The sequence below is a fragment of the Polistes fuscatus genome, unplaced genomic scaffold (assembly GCF_010416935.1).
Source record: "Polistes fuscatus isolate 324 unplaced genomic scaffold, CU_Pfus_HIC Scaffold8, whole genome shotgun sequence".
Taxonomy (NCBI): domain Eukaryota; kingdom Metazoa; phylum Arthropoda; class Insecta; order Hymenoptera; family Vespidae; genus Polistes; species Polistes fuscatus.
The window spans coordinates 4,619,826-4,645,140 of record NW_025113162.1 but is presented as its reverse complement, the minus strand read 5'-3'; the positions used below and the strand labels follow the sequence as shown (position 1 = coordinate 4,645,140).

The 25,315-nt window shown below is 36.5% G+C and overlaps 1 protein-coding gene across 2 annotated transcripts in view; it reads left to right on the top strand.

Annotated features, from left to right (window-relative positions):
* Positions 1 to 472: 472 nt before the first annotated feature.
* Positions 473 to 25,315, top strand: part of LOC122524962 (neuronal acetylcholine receptor subunit alpha-7-like) — a 131,000-nt gene continuing 106,157 nt past the window's right edge. For both annotated transcript variants that reach the window (XM_043647481.1, XM_043647479.1), the window contains exon 1: positions 473 to 1,660. Coding sequence is in view for 1 of the 2 variants with exons in the window: in XM_043647479.1 (XP_043503414.1) it covers positions 1,615 to 1,660 (46 nt within the window). In the remaining variant the exon portion in view is untranslated. The remainder of the gene's footprint in view (positions 1,661 to 25,315) is intronic.

The window sequence follows — 25,315 nt, the reverse complement described above, 5'->3', positions numbered from 1 at the left end:
AGTGGCGAAGGGTTCAAGTATAAGGATACCGAGGCATGCGCCGTCCTATCATATTGATCTCGCCATAGTAACGATTCTCTCTTCTCCGGCGATGTTGGCATGCACTATAGCAAAAGAAGGGTGGGAGAGGGTAGTAGGTAGGCGAAGGGAGAGAACGAGAGATCCGTACGGCGTGGATATACCGTCACCCCTCCGTACCGTTATGGTACGACGAGATGTGGGGTGAACCAGAGAGGGAGCGTCTGACGAACAGAGAGGGAGGAGATGCTAGGTTGAAGAGAGAAAGAGGTTAACGAGTGGATAAAGGAAAGAGAGAGGGAGAGAGAGAGAAGAAAGAAAGAGGGAAAGAAAGTGATGAACGAAGGAGAGGAGGTGCATCGATGGTGGTGGTGGCGACGGTGGTGGTGGTGGTGGTGGTGGTGGTGGTGGTGGTGGTGGTGGAGGAGTCCCGTATCTGTCCAGAGCGCTAGCGCCAAAGAGAACTGTGGCGGCGATACCGCGCGGCGCTGCAGCCAAATGAAAATCAGTCCAGCGTTGGCCGCCGGCGAGGACGTATCTGGCATTGATGTCAGTATTTTGAAGATAGAGAAAGAGGTAGAGAGAAAGACTCGACGACATTCGTGAGATCGAGGGGGAATCGAAGGGGTTGAGAGAATTGTGGTAGGGCCGAAGAGTAGGTAAAGAGGGAGAAAGAAAGACGAGGAGGCCGAGGACGAAGACGCGGACGGGAACGTAGCGGTAAGGGTGACGAGAGGGTAACGATGAAGGGTAGCCAAGTCGAGACGACGGCGTCCGGGCGCTGCTGCCGCCGTCGCCGCTGCCACTGCTGACGATCGTGAACGTTCTGGAGCTCGGTGAAAACAGAGTACATTGTATCTAGGTAGCCGGCTTGCTCGATCTGATGATCGAGAAGTTTTACGAAGGAAAGACTCCTCGTCGAGTCCAATCGCGAGATTAACGATTCACCTTCCTGGTTCCGTTCGATTCTACTTTTTAGCGTTGAGCATTAGCTAACTCGCGGTCAAAATCGGCTATCGTGAATAAGCTGATAGAAGGAAGGTTGAGAATAAGAGAGAGGAATAAAGATATGTCCTCGATGCAGCAAGATGCAGCACGAGGGAAGCGCTTCGGTGGTTCTCCGGCTTAGTGCGTGCGCGGCGGCATACGAGAAGAAGGGACACGTTGCTCTTGCTGCTGGTGTACGTCGTCGGTGGTGGACACGATCACGTGCCCCCGATAGAAGAACGGGAAGAACGATGTCAGTGGCGTGCTCGAGGTATCTGCGACCATTCGGTGGACCCTGAGATTAGAGTGGAGCAGAAGGAAGAGTCGGAGCAGGAGGAGGAGGAAGAGGAAGAAGAAGGAGCAGGAGCAGGTGAAAAAAAGAGGATTGCTTCTTTCCATCGTCGTCGAGAGAGTCTAAGCGGTTCGCTTATATTCGGCGCGCCTGCAGCCACGTGCGGAGACAACCGGACGAGGAGGAGGACGCGGAAGAGGAGGAGGTGGAGGAAGACGAGCCGGAGGAGAAGAAGCAGCGAGCAGCCGGTAGTGGTGCTTGTGGTGGTGCTTGTGGTCGAGAAAGGAGCGAGCTTCTCGGTTTCTATCTTTGCAAACATGAGACATTGGACACTCATGGCGGCGATAGCCCTGGCTGCATCGGGTGAGTTTCTTTTCATCCCTTAATTTTTTTTCTTATTTTTTTTATTCTTTCATATCCCCACGATGAAATCGTAACGACGAACTCTCGACGACTCGTCGATTTTCGCTACACAAGCGAGGCTCTCGTCCTATCCGACGTCCGACGTATTTCTTTTTTGTCTCTCTTTTAAATCGCGAAACGACAGCTTCCGAGCGGCTTTCATCGTCTTTCCGGCTTAAAGGCTTTTTCTAGTTTCTCACCGATCAATCGACTTCCGTTTTTCTCTACCCCGTTGAAGTTCTCTAAAGTCACGTCCAATGCAATGTGATTCTTTACAAAAAAAGTATTAACTTCCGACTAATGTTTTGGCGCGTATGGTTAGTAGTGTCTATCGTCGTACATATCTACCAGGTAGTAGTACATATCAATAATCTCACCGACGCTTTAATCTTAACACCCATGGATACAGGTTCGAGCTTTCTAGAGAGTGCGTTTGGCTCTTAATAGGCGACCCGATTTGAGAATGCGTTATGACATTTCTCCTTTAATATCAACCATTTTTTCGACGTTCTCTGTCACATTCATTTCGCATAAAACCTTTGAATACTCTGAATTTCTTGCTAGATATTATTTGTTTTATTTTTTATTTATCTATTCTTTTTCTGCCGTTATTAATCCGCGATTTTGCTGATACACATACGTACCTACTTTTTCGTAATAATATAGTCGAACTCGTTTAGAATATTTTACTATCAAAAAAATGTATCTGACGTTTGATCTAATCAAATAGGTAGATACGTTAATCATGAAAAAATAGTCGATGATAGGCGATGTTTCAAGATTGATGCAGGGTTGCTGCTTTATCGTATTTCGATTTACGAACTTCATCCGTTAGCATTTCTTTTCGCAAAAACGTTCTAAGGTGAGTATCAATGGTGAAACTTAAGTAGGAAGAAAGTCAGTTTTCTGTTTCGGTATTGACGTCACGCGTCGCGTTTTCGACGAAGAGAAGTATCTCGTGTCTTCTCACCACGTTGGTTTCACTCGGTGTACTAAAGCGGGACGGTGCAATCTGCGCAAAATCGAGGCAACGTAAATATTTCCACGGTCTACGGGGGTTATTTTCGTTAAATTTAATCAGTGTCTCGATTGTCCGTCCTTATACGAGATTGTATTCCTTTGAGCTACTATTTCGTGTTGCTTTAAAACCATCCCCAAGATATCGCGTTAAAATGCAGCTGAAGATACATTAAAGAGAGGCCAGTAAATCGTTATTCAATATTCATAAGTTAGAAATCGGAGCTCGTAAATGTTAGAAACTTATTGGTCAAATGAGAAAACGAAGAGAAGTGGTATCTTTGAAAATTAACTATGTTTCCCGATCGATAAAAAATTTATTTGACATTGACAACACACGTGTAGATAATAATTTAAATAAAACTTTTAAATGTGCTACACTTTTTACGACAACGTGTAACAACGTAGCCTCGCTAAGCTTCGTTTTTTCATCGTTCAAAGACTCATTGTTAGCTTTGTTTAACCCTACAGCAACGAGTTTTCCAATAAATCGAAGGTAAAAAGTGTAATCGCTGGGATCTTATAGAATAAAAGAACGTTGTTTCGAGTAGTACGAGTAAATTCCTCCGGCAAAATCATAGTTCAAGGGTTCCTCCTATGTTTTTATTTTGTGTATAGTATCGATAAAAAAATTTACGCATTTTTAAGATTTTTACTGTTATTTTTATTTGCAAGAAAACATAGAAAAATAAAAAGAATATGTAGCTATATACACCGGTGTGCACGTTACTGTTCCTTTTTCGTTTAACATAATGGCATGCTATTCAAGAAAGTAGTCGGAGTAAGAAGTGTTGCGGCGTAACAAAATTTATAGAAATGGATCATACCATATGTATCGGTAAAAGCTGTCTCTTTTAGCTGTTGAATACAATTTAAGTAGGATCATTGAAGCATATAGAAATCAAAATATAATTTGTCGTTTGGATTCGATTCTGGAACTGCAATATCATAGAGATATTATCGCTATAAACCTAACTCTTATGATTTTTCTTGGATATTTGCGTTAACGTTGAAAGCCATTTACAAATGTGGGTTTCTCCGATATACCGTAGTCGGTACAAAAATGGTAATTATAGGGAAGATATTAATAGAAGTAATAGATAGGATGTTTTTTTTTTTATGTTAACGTGGGAACGTGTGACATAGAGCACACCATTCGACCGGTCGTTCCATCCTCGACCTTTATTTCCTTAACAATCGACACGTTCGATACGATGTGCGCTTGAATTTTCTACATGAACATTTCTAACGTTACACCGTCATCTTTCGATCTTACGTTAGATGCACATTTTATCACCATTACAAACATTTCTATCGATTAAGAACCGACGTTCATCGTATTCCCGTCGCATCGTTTTGCGTTAACGTCATTCTCGCATCAATTCCTTGTTCAGATGCGATGTTACATGCATAACTACAAACCTAGTACATACATAGATTCATATACACAAACTGTACGCAAATACACTTACGATCGTGATACGTGGGTGTATGCAGAAGCGACGTATCGAACATACGGCCGATCGAACGGATGGAAGGCAAAGGACACTGCACGAGAGCCGTTCGACGCACGAGCTACGTACACGTAAATATACAATATACCTAGACCTAGATACATACACGTGTGTACGCGGGATTCTACATCTACCTTAACTTTTCTTCCTTTATTTCTTCCTTTTATTATTACTTTTTCCTTTAAACGATTTTCCCTTACCTTCATAAAAGTCCTATTCGAAAAATAGATACGCTCTTAAATATTTCATCGGAACGTCCAATTTTTCATATCGCGATATCTTTTTAATTTAAAATGTCGATAACTTGGATACGAAAGAGAGAAAGAGAAAGTGGCAAGTACTTTGAAAAAATCAAGCATGATCGTAGCAAGCGACAGCGATGATGGCTTCTCTCTTGCTCGTTTCATTTTCCGTTAAGGGTCGTTAAAATTTCAAACGTTGCGCCGTTGCTGTTTCGTGACCGCGAAAGGTTCGTCTTCCTTTTCACTTCGTCTTTTTCTTTTTCCCTTCATCTCCTTCGTACTATCTGCCTTGTTCTCTCTTTCACTCGCTACTGGTTATTATCGGCGAAAATACCTCGCGGCAACATATATCGGTTTCGGATTAACAATGTTCCAAACTATTTCCCCGAGCAGCCGACGTAACGTAGCGACTTGGTATTGTGTCTTACCACGAACTATGACTTCACTCGTTGCTACTGTGATATCGTGTACATGAGTCACTAAAGTCTCGATGTGAACTGATGAGGTAAAGTTTAATTTCAAGTTAACTTCGAGAGAGATACCGTATAGATGCACATATTTTCATTTTTTAATAGAACGTTCGACAAATTTGTCGATATTTTTCTTCGAAAATGAGGCAAAGAGAAGATTTTTATCCGGTTCATAGAATTCATAAAATCGGAGTCGTTGAGTAGTCCCCGAAGGTATTCTTGCGAATGGATCAATTGAATGGCGTTCGATGGATCGATTCAAGCAAGGAATAAAAATTCCTTTCGCTCGTGAATACTGAGGGGGATATGTATGGGTCGTTCGGGCGGAAGGAAAGTTCAATTTGTGGTACCGAACCAACACCATAATAAATGTCATTCACCCAATTGCTTACTCATCGTAGCTAGGCAAGCGGTTGTAAAGTGGTATGTCAATATACGAAGTTAACCGACGCTAGATGAAGATTGAATAATTTGCAGTGTGTTTTAGTTGACTATTATTAATGAGAATTTGTGTAAACTCAAATCTATTACCTATTACGATACTAAGTTTGTCGATTTATCGATCTAAATCTTTTCTTTAGTTTTTATTTAAATAACAAACCTAATTGTTTCATTAATTTTTCCACTCCTACTTGCCATAAATATTAACAATTTCTTATGTAATTATTTAAGGTACATTTCGTTAGTGTTTAGATGAAATATCTTATAATTAGTTTCTTTTGTTACAATTTTGACGATTATATTGTATTAACTAATAGAAATGTTCGGGTAAATTTGAACACTGGTCAGAACAAGTTAAAAATTGATTGTTGGTGTCGAGATCAATAAAATTTCCAAGAGTAAAGAGAGGGTCAACTTGGATGGTTTGTTGGCTAATAAAAATCCTTCACTTGAAACTGGTTGACTTGAGAGGACGTCTGACTTGTGGGCGTCGGAAAGGCGCCACTACGCTTCTCCACCTACCGATCCTTTTCTTTAGACCTTATTGCCATTCTTAACTAATATTTTCTTTCTACGCTATTTTCTTTGTACCTTAAAATAGATACATTAATAAATACTATATTTATTGATATTTAGAACCTCGATTTTGACTAATTTCTAACGTGTACATATGTATGCTAATTTATAAATTAATTCGTATTATTTTCTTTTCAATTTATTTTCTCATAAGCAGTAAAGTTTGTTGTATTCGTTGGATATTCAAAGATTGAAGAATTTTTCTTTATACACCGAGGATCAAGAGCATTTATATAATTTTCTTGAAAACTACGGAGTATCGTTTAAGTAGTGGAACGAAGAATACGGTGAAATCCCCAATATAAATTACAATCGGTTTACCAAGGGATGATGTTTTGTTCGTCTTATTTAAAATCTGGTATCATTTGCGTGCTAAAAACAAATGTAAATCATTTAACAATGTCTGGAGATTCCTTATTATATATTCGTATAAACTCGTTATAACTGGAGCGTGTCGAAGAGACTAATCCTGATAATAGACACCAGAATAAGTGTCAGACAGTTCGATCCGTCTAGAACGCTCGAGCTAATAATAAAAGTAGTCCCCCTGCAATTTAAATTTCGATGACCCGACTAAATTTAGATGTTTGCTTTCGCGATACGTAGGAAAAATGTCCTGTTTACTTGGTGATAAAAAATATATCGATGAAGTCTCCCCGTTGGGATACCTATACAAAGAAGTTATGCAAACTTACTCGTAATGGTTTATCTTTTTTGTTTTGTTTTATTTTCGTAAAAACTCTGTCAGTGTATATCGTTGGTAACTTTATAAAAGAGCAGACTTACTTGTAGATTTATTTAGAAACAAAATATTTCTTACAATTATTTATTTATTTATTTATTTATTAACATTGATATATTGAGTTGAATAAACGGTATTGGGAACAGATAACAAAATAAAAAAATAAAAAAGATAAACAAATAATTATAAAAGACGCTGAGGATAATATTTTAGAGATGATGCTAAATGATCGAATATATATACATTTTGGTAATAAGAATAAACATTATTTAAGAATATTATAATAGTTATGACAATTAAATTATATATTTATATATCAATCATTTATTTCTATGAGGTTTGATATCAGAATATAATGAGAGTGACATTTGCGATGTTACTGTGATAAAAGAGAGAGAAAATGTTGATATGAAATACGAAAGGAATGAAATAAAAGCAGACGATAATAATTGTTTTTAGAAGGTAGGAGAAGCAATTAATTGCAAACCGTGGACGCGCATTTGAGAGCATCAACCCGGACGGTTATAAAGGGTGAAATATTTCGAGATCGAAGTTTACATAGTTATTCGAAAAATACTGAGAAAAAAAAGATGCCTTTTCCTTTATTTAAAATGCGTTTCCTTTTTGCGTTGTCTATTGTCTACTTCGACAATTCTTTGTAATCAATAAAGCATATCATTTATATAAAATCTCATTCAAACTTTTCAACGCGAATTTCACTGCGGATACGTTTTCGCGTATTTCAATCGTTGGGAATAGAACTGGGACGTAGTAGTGATTGATCTCGTATCGACAACGTTCTGACTATGTAGATATATAAGGTGGACATAAAAAAAATAAAAGCAAAGGAATAAGAAATTTTTCATCAGTTTAATATCTTCTATAAATAGTACCATACGAGTACAGTGACAAACGTTGTTCGTTCTTTTTAATTTCAGAAAGTTAATAAAAAGCGTTTGAACTTGGTAATATAAATAAATAATTTGGTCGAGAACTTCAGTATATCCCCGTTGTAGGACAAACGTTTCCTAATCTAATGTTGGTCGAGCATGGAATAAAAAAAAAAGGGTGATAGTGTAACATCGCTTGATAAAGGTCAGGATACGTACACGAGTTTTCGTTTAAAAAATTCTCCAGGCTACTCGTATTCGCCGTATAATCCTCTGTTGTCACGCGTCACTCTGCTTTATCCCCACCGTTTCGAAACCTTTTTTATTAGAGCCGACGGTATTTTTGGGCGCATTTTTGATCCTTTGTTTGGAACAATTGTTATTGGTAAACTGCCGGCACGAGACGTACAAAACGGGACGGTACGGCACGGCACGACTCGAGATGCGTTAGGTTGAGACTTTGTGTGCCGGAATATACGAGTAGGTAACCATCGTTCATCCATCCACTGTACCTCTCATAGGAGAATTTAATTATCAGCTACGTTAAAGCGTTGAGCTTATCGATCCGACGTCAATTTCTCTTGACGGGCAATGCCAACCTTCCGTATCATCATCATAGCGTACTCGTTTCTTTCTGGGTTGTATCTTACTCTTTAGCCAATCTTCTAGCTAGAATCTTCAATATAGAATCTTATACGTATGTATAAACTTATCGAATAATCATTGATTATCTTAGACACTTAATCAAAAACCTAACATGTTCTCTTTCGTCATCGTCCCTTTAGAGAATATATCATAATGTGCAATGTGCTTTTCCTAATTTGCTATCCGTGATATGCATCCGACTATCGTCAACTATTTTACTTCCATCGTTATCTAGGATCTATCGACTCGAGCGGAAGAAGGTAAATGGAAGATTACACGATATCTGAGACTCGATGCTAAAGAGGTACCATCGTTGTCGTCGTCGTCGTCGTCGACTGCATTGAATAAGCTGTATCGCTTATTAAGATCTCTTGAAAGCGGTTATAACATCCTTGTAATTGAGAGACTGAAAGGCAAATTAATACCTTTCGTATATATATGTATGTATGTATGTATCTATGTACGTATGCATGTACGTATGCATATCTAAGCGTAATGTATTTTGCAATGATAGCACTAAGGTCGGGTAACTTGACGTTGCGTGAAATAGAAATAAGTCTAGCGAAACTATTATATTTCATCTCTGTAGAATATCCCGCATTCGTAGTTAGCTATTTAACAGATCGTTGTTATCGTTAAAACGTATGAGAAAACTTTTATCGACTTAAACACTTTATTACTCTTTATACAAGCAAAACTGTCCAGTAGTGTGAATCATTTGTAATAATTTGTCATTCTTTTAGAGTATTTTTTGTTTAGTTAGTAAGTGGATTTGTTTATGCATACCAGCTTTCTCCCTGTTATCAGAGATCGTTTCGATAAGCCGATTAATATTTTTTAAAGTTCAACAGAGGAATCAATTGTTGAGCGATTCGAGATCCTTTTTGACAATGTTCTACTGGGAAGGCTTGGAATACTGCTAAATCGGTGATTCGTGAAACATCGATAGTTGGAAAAATATTTTCTCGTTGATTGTATAGAGAACGCAATAATATAAATACGAAACGGCTAGTTCCATTTTGTTTATACCGACGGGATAGAACTTTGAAGAATGATTGAACGATTACAACAACGTTTAATGTTTCTTTTTGTTCCTTTTTATTGTCTTTACGAAACGTTACTAAAAATGAAAAATATCTAACGATAGAAGAACGTTCATCGGATAACGAACAAAGGTAATCATTGATTTCTTTCTTCAAATTTCTATCGGGACTTTTAATGGAGCAAGATACCTGTTTCCAAACTTTCCTACTCGAGAAAGAAAACTAAATATCGGACTTTTCTTCAGCTCTTCGAAAGCTCGTATCTCCTTATATTAAGTTGCTGTTTCGCAAACTTTACTCCTGAAAAAAAGGAACAAAACTTTGAAGAGTACATTGTTAACTTACAGATACAATTTCCGACAATATTTGTTTCCATATAACATAAACAATTACCGTTAACATTATTATCTTATAAAAAATATTACACATGTCTCAGAGATGCGAGAGTAGTTAACAATCTAAAAAAATGACGAGGACGTGTATGCCTCGAGTTGACTTGGAAAAGGAGAAAGTAACTTGCATCGTAGAGGGTAAAAAAGTTTTGGCGAAGAGCGGACGGTTGAAGTGGAGGGAGGGAGGGGAGGATTTCTTTCGAGCAAGCTTTAGAGTCGACAAAAAAGGATCCGTCGTGACGCTTAACTCGATGAATGGCTAGTAGGTATGTAGTAGCAGGAGCAACGTCAGCAGAAGTAGGTACTACTAATAGTAGTGGTAGTAATCGTAGTAGTAGTAGCAGCAGTAGTAGTAAAGTAGTAATAGTATCGAGTCGGGTGTCGATATGTCGACGAAGTTCCAAGGGAAATTAAAATTAACTCGTCAACGCCAGAAGTAAGCTTTCCCTGCGGGCGTTTGGAAGGTCGATAACGTACGGCCTTCGGAATAGTGCGGGCCACACGATGCGGCCCGATGAAAAGGAAAAGGCGGTGGGCGCATGAAACTTGCAGCGACTCCTGTCTCCAGGAACGTCGAGGGTCACTGACTCCCATTGGTGCTCGTTTCTTTTCCCTCTCGGAAGACGGCTCTTGCTTTCTTTCTCTTTCTCTCATCCACCCTCTTTACCTTTTTCTCCCCTTCCGTTTATATTTTGCATTCCCTCTTTCCTTCTCTCTTTCTCTCTCTCTCTCTCTCTGTCTCTCTCTGTTTCTCTGTCTCTCTCTCTGTTTCACGTCACGCGAATCGATTCGGTTGCGTACTATGGATGGACCGTGATGCGAATGCGTAGATGAAAAACGTGTAGATATTTCTAGCATCAGACGAATATATCGTAACTTAAGAGGGATCGAGTTTTGATATTTTTGAAATTATTTTTTACTTTTGTGGAGTTATTTGGATATCTTAATGGAATCATATTCGGGTCGTTATAAATAGGATATAAATAGCTTGAAAATTATATTCTTGGAAAATAAAAAAGAGGGTGTGATTTATATATTTAAATATAATAAATAAAATTTTACTTATTGTGTTTTTTAGACACACAGTCTCGTTCAAGATGTGTAACATACATTTACACGAGACACTGATTATTGACATATACAGCCTTTCGATAAATACGGTCCTTCCACAATGACAGATCTCTTACAACCAAGGTTCTTCCACTTATATTACACGACTTTGTATATTTTAGTTTGAATTTTTCAGATTTACATTGTTCCAACATTTTAAGATTGTCATGGGATTATGGTGCGATGTTGGTTTTGACGTCGACGTTACATATAGAAAAATGGAAGAGATCAGTCGATCAAGATCCTTTTCTCCTTGGTGCACTATAAAAGGGTTGTAGTATATATTCTTATGATTTATCCTCGATATTTTCATAGACAAATCTTACAGTTTATTGCGTATTTTTCATCTCGCAAAAAGACGAAGATACGAATTGATGGACACCAAACTCATAGAAGAAAATATTCCGACACGAGTAACTTCGATGTCGCGTTGTAATATCCCGGAAGGGCCGTGTGCTCTTACTGCACCGGAATTCCTGCTATTTTGTCTTACCCAATTCCCTTCGTGCAGTCGATACTAGGATAGTCTCTTCTTCGTAGTTTTCTCTTCATGCTAGTGTTTGTGTTGAAAAAGTACATATATCGTATGTAGGTACGATGTACGTATGAAGACACATATACATTCGTATATACATATACTTACATAGATTTCTGAAAGAAAGATATAGGAAAAAGTAGAAAAGAGGTGGGGATGTGCGGAGAAAGGTACGTCGTTCCCAAGTGTATCGTTTCGCTGCCAAACTTTCCTTGGTGCAGCTTTACCCTTTATGGCCGCTCACCATTACGGAATCTCATGGTAAAGGGATACCATCACATGGAAGGCATCCCAATGTCGACGTCAATGATGTCGTATTCGTACTCGTGTATGCCAACGTCGACGACGCAGACGAGAAGAACGACGAGATCGACGACTAGGGAAAAAGAAAGATGCTTTGATCTGCGGAATTTATTGCTATCCAGTAGAAGTCGGCCGAGCGGAACCGACAAAAAGAGTCTCAATCTCTGCACCATGCTCGACTTCTTTTTAAGGGCGCAGAGAGCTCTTGTGTTTTCTGTCTTTCTGTGTTCAGCGAATGAACTGGATCATGTGTGACGGTGAAGATTGAAAGAAAGTCAAACATTATCGTTAGATTTAATCGATCGTGAGAATGGCGAACTCTTACAAAGAACACAAAGCTTTTCCATCTTTTAGTCTTTTTCTTTTCTTTTCTTTTTTTTTCCACATATCTATATAAATCACGAAAATAGTTCAGTTTGTTGTATTTTTTAACAATGTAAAAATATCGTATTAATAACGTGGAATTAAACATTGAAAATTATGTATATTAACGGATACGAAGTTAATCATCGTTTATTATTTGATTCTATATAATAGATTTTCATTGTATTAGTTGTGGCAATCCCAATAGTATTTTGTAAATTCAATATGGATGTAATAATTATTATATGAAGTAATTAAAATAATGAATTTGGGTGAGATAGGTTTTAGTAGAATAATTAATCGTGTAATACTTGTCAAGTATCTTACATTATGATGGCAATTATAAGTTCATAAAATTGTTATTCATTTTTCTTTTCAAGTTCTTATTATATTTGCTATAAAATTATAAAAGTCGTTCGATTTTTTCGGTTCGCTCAACGGTAAGATAATTCCTTAGAAATCAAAAATTTTTCAACTTTCATGTCGCTCTTATTGTTCGTAAACTTTTTAAAATGTTTGTAACGTTGGAGTTGGTATACGATATAGACGAGATCGAAACTTTAAAAACTTTTGCGAGAATTAAAATAAGTCTGTTAAAAGAGAACAATTAAAGTTTCGAAATTCGATTTTATCTAGTCATTTAAACTTCAGTTTGGATACGATTGTACAGCGGTCAAAGAAAGAGTATCCTTACTGGTTTAATGACGCTTAAATTTAAGTGTAACAAGTTTACGAGTTAACAGCCTAAACTAGATTTTCCTTGTTGCGTGTATTTAAACGTTAATATAGACAAAAGTAACCGTACGATTTTTTTTGTCCAAAAGACAATAAAAAAAATTGCGATTTTTTATTTAATCAATAATTTATTTATATTAACAATTATTTTCTTTTCGTAAAATAATTCTATCAAATAGCATTACGTTGCTTTGTTGTAATTTTAAAAATTTGTCAACTCTAATAAAGAAAAATCGATTTCTCCGGCAACAGGTTAACTATGATGATCGCTATGGACCATTATATTAGTATGTAGTTGTATAGTAAATTGCTATAACTAGGGCATCTCTATGCATCCCCATCGCCAAAATCGATATTTTTATATTCTTTTATTTTGTTTTTACACTCATTCAATTCCAGCGTAAATTCATTCGATCCGATAATCGTTATCCAGTGTAATGTTAAAGGTTGCTAACCCTAGAAAAGCATTTTCTGCGCGCACGACTTTTTAAAAAGTGTTTAAAATTGTGCGGATCGATGCGGACACGTTGTGGAGCATTATGAACCAAAGATACGCAACGAACTCGGGAACGAACGAGCGTGCAAGAGTAACAGGCGAAATATTATACTTGTTTTGTTGTATCGCATACCGACAAGATTCACCATATTGTACGTGCATTTAAACGTTATCATCTAATGAAATACCGTGACGTTATGTCGCGGAGTGTATCACGATAAGATTTTTCAACAATGGCATACTCTATGGAAATGTAACTTTTTTCCTATCATAAAATTCTGCGAAGAGTATATGTAAACTGAACTATCTCTCCAATTACTTATCAGCTTTGAACTTTTTCTATCGTTTATGCGTTCGTATTCATTGCTTTCTGTAATGTTAACATTTTGTCTCTAGTCGTATAACTTATTTTTCCTATTTTCAGTATGTTTCCATCAATCAAATTGTAACTATGATACAACAGCAACTTGTTATTATAGACAAAGATTTACAAATCGTCCCTATTCAGATAAAAAGGTGATCAAGAAAATATATAGGAGTTTAATTGAATACAGTTCTTTTTGTTATTATTATAAATCTGTTGGTAAGAATTTTCAAACACGTTATTCTTACGAATTTGACTTCTTTTATTTTTACACGTAAAATCAACCAACGGTCGATGGGATAAATCCTGTATTAGATGTATGTTTACTTATCTATAAAAATCTTTAAACGATTAGGTCATTGATTTGTTCAGGTAACAAAAGGTTGATAAAATGTTCGTCCAGTTTGCAAAGTCAGTTAAAAATCGTAGTGAAAACTTTCTAAGATCGATTACACCGTCTAACCAATTTTTTATCGGAAGGAAGTTCATCGTAGGATAAATGATGAAGCAACCAAAGTCTACTAGAGACTTCCTCGGTTCTTTTTAGATCCTATTCTTCGCGATGGTTCACCATTAAGAGGACGCGGACGAAAAGGGTATTACGATATGATCGACGTGTCCGGGAAGTTTGTAGGAAGGTTAAAGACGTAGAAAGAAGTATGGTCGGATCCATGCAACTTATGGTTATCCGATAAAAGGCAGGCAAGCGCACGGGCGCACGCGAAAAGGGTTTGGTCTTCGTGTCACGCTCGATCGGTTCCCTTTAAGGGTGAAAGGCTCCTTTGTCCTCGACTATCTATCGGACCAGACTAAGTTTACGAGTAGAACGGACGTTAGCGTCGTGCACTTCGAAAATCGACATTGACGACTTTCGCGAAGACGTTCGATGAATTTTCAACAGTTTTGAGCTTTGTCTCTTTCCCATTGACATCGAAGAGGAACACGCGTTGAAAAGTCTTTATTATTTCGTTTTATTTTATAAGATTTTAATTTGTTAAAACATTTTTCTTTTTTCCTTTTATTTCGATATCTATCAAAGCATAGTTTTTAATTCATTCTTTTCAAGACACGAAATTGAACGTAGGAAATATAAAAGGGAGAGAGAAAAGGGGGATAAATAAACGTAAGATGAAAAAAATAAAAAGGAAAAATATAAGCTGATCGTATTTCTATCGTACATCGGTACGGTAGGGGAAGGTTTGTTCAGTCCATTTGATTTCTACGGGTATAAATTGCCGTACCGCTTTTAAACGTTGTGGTTAGGAGGTATACGGATCAATGGTGGTATTGTGGTTGTGAGCTTGTTTTAAGAACAAAGCTCGATCTGGGAAAGACGTTCTGTCGGTAAGAAGGGGAATTAATATGGAAGTGTTGGCACAATCATGGCGAATTAATTCAATGATTTATGTAGGTGCGACGTCGAAAATTTGAAGGCTGATGCCGTGAAAATGGAAAACTCCATGTCTGGAAAATCGATTCTATAGAATAATTAAATAATGAATACGCCCCTTAAATACTTCAATGCATTGAAAATATATTCCAAGGTTATGATAACATGCTTCATTTTAATGAATAGATTAAAAAGTCTTTTTTTTTTTGTTTCTTCTCCGAGATTTTTTTAATCGAGTTATTTAGTCACTCGAATCGTATGAGGTCAGTGACTCGAAGGAACCGTTTTTCTCGAGCATTTCTAATATATCGATCCAGTAATGTCGTGGTGGATTACGAGCCAAGGACGCGTACTCAGTCACCGAATTCTTTTCTGTCAAAACTTTTCTCTACAACTTTGCATTGACGGGGTAGGCCTGCATTAACTTGTTGCGGAAACTTGATCCTAATTAGAAATTTTACCGAGTTCTCGACTAATTACAAATTTTTGGTTAGAAATAAAATAAAAATCTACCTATCGTAAAATGTAAGATTGAAGTATTGAAATATATGACATTTTCGAAAGCTCACACACATACAACGTTTTAACGTTTTTCATTTATTACTACGTACACGTCATTGTGAGCATTAATTTTTTATTTGGACCGAAAGAATCGATTTATTCGTCTTTTATTAATGCGCACGTAATGTAACGCAAATAAAAAGCATTAGCCGTGAATTTTGATATTCCTTTCAATGATTAATCGAATTTTATGCGATACGAATACTAAGGTATCTGTTTTAATTTTATTGATGATATCTTTATCTACGACCTTAATGAGCTTCTTCCTCGTTAATGGATTTACTTAAATACTTCTTTTATTTCCCTCGAGGGATATAGATCTTATTCTTAAGATTATAACTAGGAAGAGATTGTCGATGGACTTGGAAAAATAACTCACTGTCTACTTTTGACTCTAACGAACCGTAAAAGCTTACTCGATTTAGATAAACGGTAAGATCTTTTGGTCAAAGGATTAATCTTAAGTGGAAACGGTTCAGAGGATCGACAAATCGATTTCATTTTATTGGACGTTCATTAGCGTGAATCTATTGAATTTAATCATGACTAGACTATTTATTCTATATAATTCTTTCCTTTTCTTTTTTACTTTCTAGTATTTGATTTTATGAAGTCTTGCGATTACACTCGACTAACCTTCCGAGATGAACTAGAAAATTGTTTTAGGCACCGTCGTCGTCGTCGTCGTCGTTGCCGTTATTGTTGGTGCACCACCGATCATTGGATCATTTTTCATGTAAACACATACGTGCAGATAAAGTCTCCATGGTAGTAGGGTTTTGCCGCAAAGTATCGGCTTCAAAGAGAATCCTTCCGATGATGGAGAGAAGGATTCATATCCTTCCGAATCTTTTTTCCTTTTTGTCACTCCGTGAACTATGTTCGAGAAAAATTATTGGAAAATTTCATAAACCGAATCTTGACAAATAGTCGAATAATCCTTTTTTATCGGCTAAAACTTCTCTAATTTTGTCATTTCGATAACTTACGTACGTCATTGAGAAATCTCGATGTTGAGACGAGGACGATTATGAAAGATTGATATTTTTCTAATATTTCATCATTTATCAAACAAGTACCCATACATATATGTAAGGGTAAAAGTTTATTCGGACGATTTAATTATAACGAAACCCTACTGTATGGCTTTTTTTCGCAATATACTATTTACCGTCGCGCTTTTCGTGCTGAGGTGAGTTTTCGAATCTCCTACCAGCCAAACAACGCGACGACCGCAAATAATCGCCCGTAAATCGAGGTCGAACGAGAATCATCTCCCCTCTCTCTATTTTTTTCTCATTCTCTTCCACACGATCTGGCTAATATCGGTTGAAACGAAAGCAGCGATTTTCGAGGTATCGCGAAAAACCTGACTCATCGATAACAAACGTCTTGTCATCGATATATTTTTTTGTTTCCCTTTCTTTTCTTTTATTTGATTGCCCTGCGGATTGGCACACAGTATCAACTCTGATTGTATTTTCTTTTTATTTTTTTCTCCCATACCACGGATTAGAAGGAAGCTTTTTTGCTGTCGATCACCTGTAACCGAAGCTTGCGATGATCGTTTTCGTCCATTTTGTGGTTACCGTTCGATCCTTTGACAATTCCCTCGGAGGTCGAACGTCCCGCATGTATTTGGCACCTCCAGTTGAAATGGCGATAAAGGGGTGTATTGTAAAAGGAAGGAGTAGAGGAATAGTTCGTGTAACGATGCTCTCCTGCTGCTTCTGACGATGACGATAGATGAAGGATGGAAGGGAAAAAGTGAGAGAGAGAGTGATAAAATGGATGCTGGTGACTGACCAAGGGTGGTGGCCATGTACCAGGGGGAAAACAAAAACGATTAAAGTAAGAGAGAGAGAGAGAGAGGGAGAGAGAAAGAGAGAAAGAGATAGTCGTGCCAGTGGCTCGACAGAAAAGACAGACTTTGGCACAGTTTTCCATATCAACGTGACCTACTGGACTATCGATTCATTGTCGAGGTTTTGGCAACTGGAAGCGGCGCTTGATTTTGATACCAAATGCTCTTTCTCTCTCTCTCTCTCTCTCTCTCCCTTTTTCTCTGTGGTTTTTATTCTGTTTCCTTTTCTTTCTCTTTCTCTTTCTTGATCCTTCTTTCTTTAGCGTCGAGATTTTCTTATTGAATCGGAGCACGAGACGACTTGGAACGTCGGCGTTTTTCCACTAGCTAGTATGACTCGAACGATACCTTTCTTCTCTTTTTCTTTTTTCTCTCTTTTTCTCTCTGTCACTCTACTTGTGTATCTCTGTTATCTTCTTTCTTTCATCCCCCGCCGTGCTCCTTCGTCCTTCTGTTTCCTTCTCTCTCTCTCTCTTTCTCCATTCCTTTTCTTTTTTTTTCTTTCCCTCTTCTCTATCTGACTTCGAACCCTTCTCTTCGTCTCGTGTTGCTCGAGGCTGCTGCATTGTTTTGTGATATCCGCGTATTTCGCGTCCCCTTGCTGTACGAAACAAAGGATCAACAATAGGCTCAGACGAGATCTCGGTCCTGTCTCTTTCTTTCTTTTTCCACCCCCGCTACTACCACTCTCTTTACTCTCCCTCTTCCATCTACTATATATATCTTTTCTCTCTCTCTCTCTGTCTCTCTTTTGCATTTCTTTGGAACTTCGTCTTTTCTTGTGGTTACGAATAGATCATCGTGTGTTCGTAATAGTAAAGTTCTTGCCGCCGTTTTGGTGTCGAAGAAACTTTTTCGAGTATCGTTAGACGATGGAAGAGAAATGTCGCTGGCCGAATTCCACGGACAGTTTGAATGGTTCCAGGGCCACCTCGATATAGTGACAACAAATGTTATCAACGTTGAGCTAGGTGGATTGTTTATTTTTGTTTGTCATATATTCGAGATAATATCGTGATAATCCTAGGTGGAATATAATAGAATCAAGCAATGATTTTGAACTTATTCAGTAAGATGAATTATGGTTGCTAACTTTTTGAGGAAGATTAATGAACGTGATGAAAGATATACAATACATTTTCTTTCTTTTTTTTCTTTTCTCCCCTTGAGAAAGAAAATTTGATTTTCAACGGCTTCCAAGGGCTGATGTTATTTTTCGGAGTTTCTTGTTTCTTATCCTCAGTTTCAGCAAGTTTCTTCTTCGGGAGTAGGTTTTTACGAACTTCTGACAACGTTGCATTAAAGTTCAATTACCAGCTAGGATTTTTCTAGTTCTTTTCTAACACGATGATTATAAGAACGAAGAGTGAATACAAGTTACAATGTTTTTACGATACGCACGTTTTACATATATTGAATCGCGACGTACGTACGTGTACGTTCGTAAATATCGAGATATAATGCGAGAGTCTGTAGAGAAAGGAACGCTTTGATATAAAGTAACGAGAACAAAAGTTCTATCTCACATTTTTCAAGCAACCGCTCATATAAGTCCCGCTATTTCATCGACAAAAATATCGAAGTATTCTTGTTTTATTCGTCAAGAGAAAAGAGAGAGAGAAAAAGATAAAGAGAAATGGAAAGATAAAAAAAGAAAGATAGAACGATTCTTTAATCAGACTCACTCGAAATTGTCACAGAAATAATGACTTTTCCATCGTCGTCGTCGTCGTCGTCGTTCGAATAATCGGGATAATATTTATTTGAATGATATTTTGTGATTTTAACAATTTCAATAATAAATCTAAAATTGACGCTAATTGACGAAGAAGTCCAACAATTAATTTGAGGAAACGAGATCTCGACGTTTTATGTTATTGTCAGTGTTATCCCATTCGTTCTTATCGCGAAATTAGAAATTTGAGTTCTCGCTATTTCTATTCATAACAATTCGAAAAATCCTGAAAGGATGTTTGATGCGAGCCAAAGAAAGCCACAGCAATATTTCACGTATGATCTCATGGTCAGCAAACGGGGTCGCGAACGAGCAAACGAGAAAAATGCCACGAGGAAAATTGATTTTACCGAGCACAACGACACGAAAGAAATCTTTCCTTCGTACCTTTTTCTATCTTTCCAATTATACATTCTCTGATTCGTACCTTTCTCTTTCCTTTTTCTTCTCATTCTCCCTTTATCCCTCCCCCCTCTCTCTTTCTCTTGCTTAATCTCTATCTCTTTTGCAACTTTATGTTTCCCTTTCCTTTCTCTTGCTCTACATAGCATAACACAGATCGCGATGTCGTGGTAGAAATACGCGGCAATGCGATTACGGGATCCGCTTTATAGATCGATGGAACTTTCTAGATTTTCCAGATGCACCCGCAAGGAATTACTACTCGAAATGAGTTCCTTCCCGGACGTAGTGAAAATTTACTCCCGCTCGAGACCGGACGAATTAGATGGATGCAATTCCTGAAATTATTATCTTCCTAGTTTTATCAATTATACAAATAATACCGACGGAATTTTCAACGAGTTTAAATTAAAGACACGCGTTTGTTCCCGTTTGAGATATACCCGGCTAAATTCATTTCTGTTTTTTTTTTGTTCTTTATAAAACGTTGCATTTTCGTCATTCGTTTCTTTTGCCATTGCTAAGAAACAAAAAATTGGTTTTATTTTCCACCTGTTTAAGGCTTAATGTTAAAGGGAACAAAATTTCACATCGTATAGGTTAAAAGGATCGACCAGACTATCCAGCTTTTCGTTTTGTCGTGAAAGGCGAACGACGGCGTACTTAGACGTTAATAAACCAAAAGGACAAGGAAATATAGTGGACTAGCTCGTTCTTTAGCTAGAAACGCGTAGTCCTTGCCAAAGATTTACGAGTTCGTCCGACAGGGTAACGAAAACCGACCTTTTCTTTTATCTTTTTTCGGTCTCCCGGCCACCTTTTTTCCTAGCAAATCTGAAGGAATACTTCAAGCGGGTGTTTATTGGTCGGCTTGATCTGCGGTATCGCCTATTCACCTACTTTCTTTTCCCTTCGTAGATATCTACACGATCTTTTCCTGCGGAGTAAGAATTTATGTCTATAAAATAAAAAAAAAATAGAATAAAAAACTATAGAAAGGAGGGTTAAAACAATCAAGTGTTTGTCCTTCGTGTATTTGGACCCTTCCTGTTGAGTTAATAATTGAGTATTTATAAATACTCAAATATATTTGCAAATATTCAAGTGGACATTTTGTTTTTAATATACTATCACATTCATGATTTTTTATCTAGAAATCAATTTCAATTTTTTCTCTATGTTCTCTTAAATATATCTAAGATATAACGTTCTAACTTTCGTGTTCCGAGTATTGCCGAGCTTTTTTTATTACTCATGTTATACGTAGACATTTATTTGAGACCTTGGTTTTTGTACAAAAACATGCTGTGGTATATACGCTTTCCTAAGTTTACAGGACGTGCTCATAAATTAATCTATAATAATAATAATAGTCATAATGGTATATTCGCTTTCATACATTTACATGATGCGTTTATAAATTAATCCATCCAATCATAATTATAGTAAAATTTTTAATCAAACTCAAAACTCTTACCACTTACTCTGCAAAATTTTTTATCAAGGTAAACCTTTAAACAAGGTAAACTTAGGTATACCGTAGATAAAACTTCATCGTGTTATTAATTCAATCGTAAAACATTTAACTCTAATTCACTTTATCACATAGAGCAAGAAGAACGAAACGTTATCTTGAAAACTGTAGCTATCTCGTTTTGCCAATAAAAAAGTCGATGGAACTAAGGTATGAGATGACATATGAAAGACGTGAAATATGTTTTTTTGATCTCAATTGGCTTTTACATACATATGTGGTATAATAAAAGCGGTGTAAGAAAGAAAAATTCAAGTATTCTTTCAATCTTATATCAAGCCATTTATCAGTGACGTTCTTACGTGCTTGGAATGCACTTTAAAACGATTGACATAGCATCGGTTATGTCTTCTTTACTTTCAATTTCCTTTTTCTCTTTATTTCTCTCTTATTCATTTTTCGCATGAATGAGAGAGTGACGAATTGGGGCGATAAAATGGATTCTAGAATCGTTGCGTAACAACTTGAATAATAATATTAATCTTTCTCTTGGTTTAGGAAGGATGAAAATTGCTCAAGTTAATTGTACGATACAGAAGCAGATGGGAGAAAGCGATGGAACTAAGCGCACATTCTAATGGGGATACAGTTTCCGTCCGATATTCGGCTAGGAGATAAGAAATTAATCGAAATTTATAATTGTCATGTTCGAGAACATTAATCTTCTTATTTACGATAAATAATACTACGAGGATTTCGTGCGAATTTCTAAAAGGCAATTCGCGTAAAAAGATTTTCAAGAGTTCCTTTTCCATAATGGCAAACCGTACCAACCCACTTTCTATTTTCATTCTGCTTTTACGATAATGCTTTTTATCCCTACTTTTATGTATATTAAACTTTTACCCTCATCCATTGAAGGATATTTGGAGGTAGAATCTGCCGTTATCGATACTTGTTTTAACACAAGGCCACAAGTGTTTCCTCTGATTTGTGGTGTATCCAATTTGTCTCGGATCGACGTAGATTTAGAGCGGATCACGATCGGTGATCTTTCTTACTTCCTTTTTTGCTAGGGGAATAGTTTGGTCGATGTTAGAGAAGGACGATAACAGTGTCGCAAATTAGCAGCCAGGATACGGCTAGGAACGTTTTGTAACAGCAAACCGAGGGTTACTCTTTTTGTTTTGCTTTTACGATAATGGGTTTCGTCCAGTACACCGTTCTATAAAGTACACGAGGGAGAGAAGGAGAAAGAGAACTTAACAACACAGTGCATACCTACTAGGACTGCAGATTCTATAGATTCGTAGCTAGACTTGCTCTCTCTTTCTTTCTTTTTTTCCTTTCCCTATTTCTTTTTCTTTTTCTCTCATCGACCTAGAAAATCCGCTCAGCTTCTAAAGCTTTCGGATATCTTAGTCTTCCGTGTTTTAAATTATTACTTTGGTAGATAGAATTCGATAGATTTTCGTTGAAAATTGTATGGTCATCATTTCGTAATGATTTAAGCACAATGATGATCTTCTTTTTTTTTTGTTTTCAAATATTCCATCGATTGCTTTTTTCTCATTTACTTGACAAGCTGCCATTAGAATGCTAATTGCGAATGCATTTGCCACGATTCGCAGGGCTAAAATAAGCTATTCGAGAATGGTCGAATGTTAGTGGCTTTTTGCGCTTTCACTACGAAAATGTCCATCGAGCGTTGTTATATCAAACGGTTGAGAGCTTAATGTCGTGTTTTTCCGTTCCCGTAGATCTCTCGTAGATCTCTGAAAAGTTCATCTTACGGAGACATCAAACCAACCTAGAATCCTCCACGAACTAGCCTTAACTTGTACCTTTTTTTTTGCACAATTTTTTACGTTCTCTATTCAGAAAATATTTTCATTCGACCGAACGTACCTCGTTGTTCGCTCATACGTATGCGTCAATTCTCATTCGTTAAGATTTTCTAGTCGTTATATAGTGAGCTCGTTTTTTCTTTTTTCTGTAATTCGGGAAAAGAGAGTGAAAAATATATCGTAGAACAAGAAATAACTATGAATAGAAAGAGAATATTATTTACTTTGTTGATAAAAAAAAAAACAATGTTTCTTTATTATTAGATATTAAACGTTAAATTGTGCGCGAAATCATTTCAAGATAGCTATAAGAAATCCACTAAATATGCGGAAAATCGTCTCGAGTTGATGGCCTCGAGTGCAAAGATTTAATATTTATATTTTAAATCCAACAACTTGACTGTTCAAAAAATTCACGATATTTATTCAATCGCAAAATAAATAATGTTAATCTAGCCGAGTTATGAGAAGCTTTAAGCGTAGTAACGGGGACGATGTAAAGCTGACAAATGCAAATGGCATGTACAAAATGTCGGAGTAATAAACTAAGTTTGTATTTATTTTATTTCGAAAAATAACAGGCGAAAATATGTGGACGCGATAGAAAAGGAGTGTAACGATTTTCAAACATTACAGGAACACGTTGCGACGTGTTCGGTGAACCGAGGTGCCGTTTGTATAAGCAATAAATTTTCCTCGTATTAAACTGAAAAATAGCGTTATAGGATATCCAGCATGGTGAACATGCGGAGAAAGAGAAATAGAGAAATTTGAATACGTTGACTATCGGTGCAAGTATTATATTATTGTATATAGCTTAGTTGAATACACATAGATATCTTCGCGTATTATCGTTTTTATTTGTTTAACGGAGTACGAAAAAGACGTAATTAAAATATGACGAAGGTGACGCGTCATACATTTACCCATAACATGATATAATATTTTCTTTTTTCATGGTACAATGTCCACGTTGCTTCTAATAACTTTGTTTTGCTGTCTGTTTTTGTAATTACGCTATCCTATATCGTTCTTCGTTTGTGTTCAATCGAAACGATAAGTAATTATTTAAATATCTGTCGATACCATGACAAAATGTTCTGCCGATAGCGTATAAATGAAGTCTCGCGTGGTTGTCGATCGATCATTCTCTATTCCGTAATTTATTATCATCGGCTGTGTTTTCACTTCTTTATTAGAAAACATTATCTCGCTGTCTTTTGTAATATTCTTGGTTAGTTACAGTTTAATATCTTTGGAGATTTTTCTTTTTTACATTTTTTTTGAAGTGAAACTTCTTAGGCTATTGTAACGATAAAATTTTATGAAACGATATGAAAAGAGAGAAAGAAACAGACAGAGAGAATGAACCCACAGTCGATCGACAGTTCAACGAGATTATGGAAGGTTCGAGTTTAGTAGTTGTGTATGTGTGTTGTATGTATGAGATACGTCGATCGATAGTTATTGCGAGATGCATTTGTTTATGGAAGGATGAGTGGGGATGGACATACTTTGAGAGTGTCCGATGTATCATAAATGATTGTTAATTAATCGAAGAAAATATATATTGTAATATAAAAACATGGATTTACCTTTTGATGTACCTTTCTCCTCGAAATTCACCGGTAGACTGGCTCCGTTGTTCTCTATAAGGGGTTTTTTTTAATTAAATGTTATTTATATGACTTTCCGAAAGTTGCATATGTCTATAACGGGAATAATATTCTTAATAAATAGAATTTAATATTATAACATTCTGATTGTAGAATTTTTTTCATTTTTATGTAATTATTTCAACAAAGGTATATTTGTTTTAATGTTCCTGCGAAGTGATGACTTATGGATGGGGTAAAATTTTCATCTAATAAAATATCATATCAAAATTATTTAATATTCAAAGTATGTTAATAAGTATGTAATGCTTAAACCAGTACATATATGTTTAAACAATTTAAGAATGTATTAGAGTATTAAAATAATTGTTAATTAATCGAATAAACTGTATATTGTTGTTTAAAAGCACCAAGTATACGTTCGGAGCACCGTCCTCTTTGAAGTCCACCGTTAGACTGGCTTTGTTGTTTTCTATAAAAGTTTTTTTATTAAATGTTGTTTATATGACTTTCCAAAAAGAAGGAAATTCTACTTATTACGAATATAATTTTTCTTATGCATATGTAGCCTTCGGAAAGTCATATAAACAATAATCAACATAAGAAACTCAAACGAGACTTTCGTATAGGAAAACGCTTCAGTTTACTGTTGGATTTTGAAGAGGACGGTACGTCGAACTTATACTCCCTGTTTTTATATTAAAATATACATTTTCTTCGATTAATTATCAATGAATTAATGTAAATCGAATACAGTATTGTACTCTACTAATATTTTGGATTATTTATTGGTGAGTTGAGAATTTTCATTCTAATAAAATATCCGATCGAAATTGTTTAATATTCGAA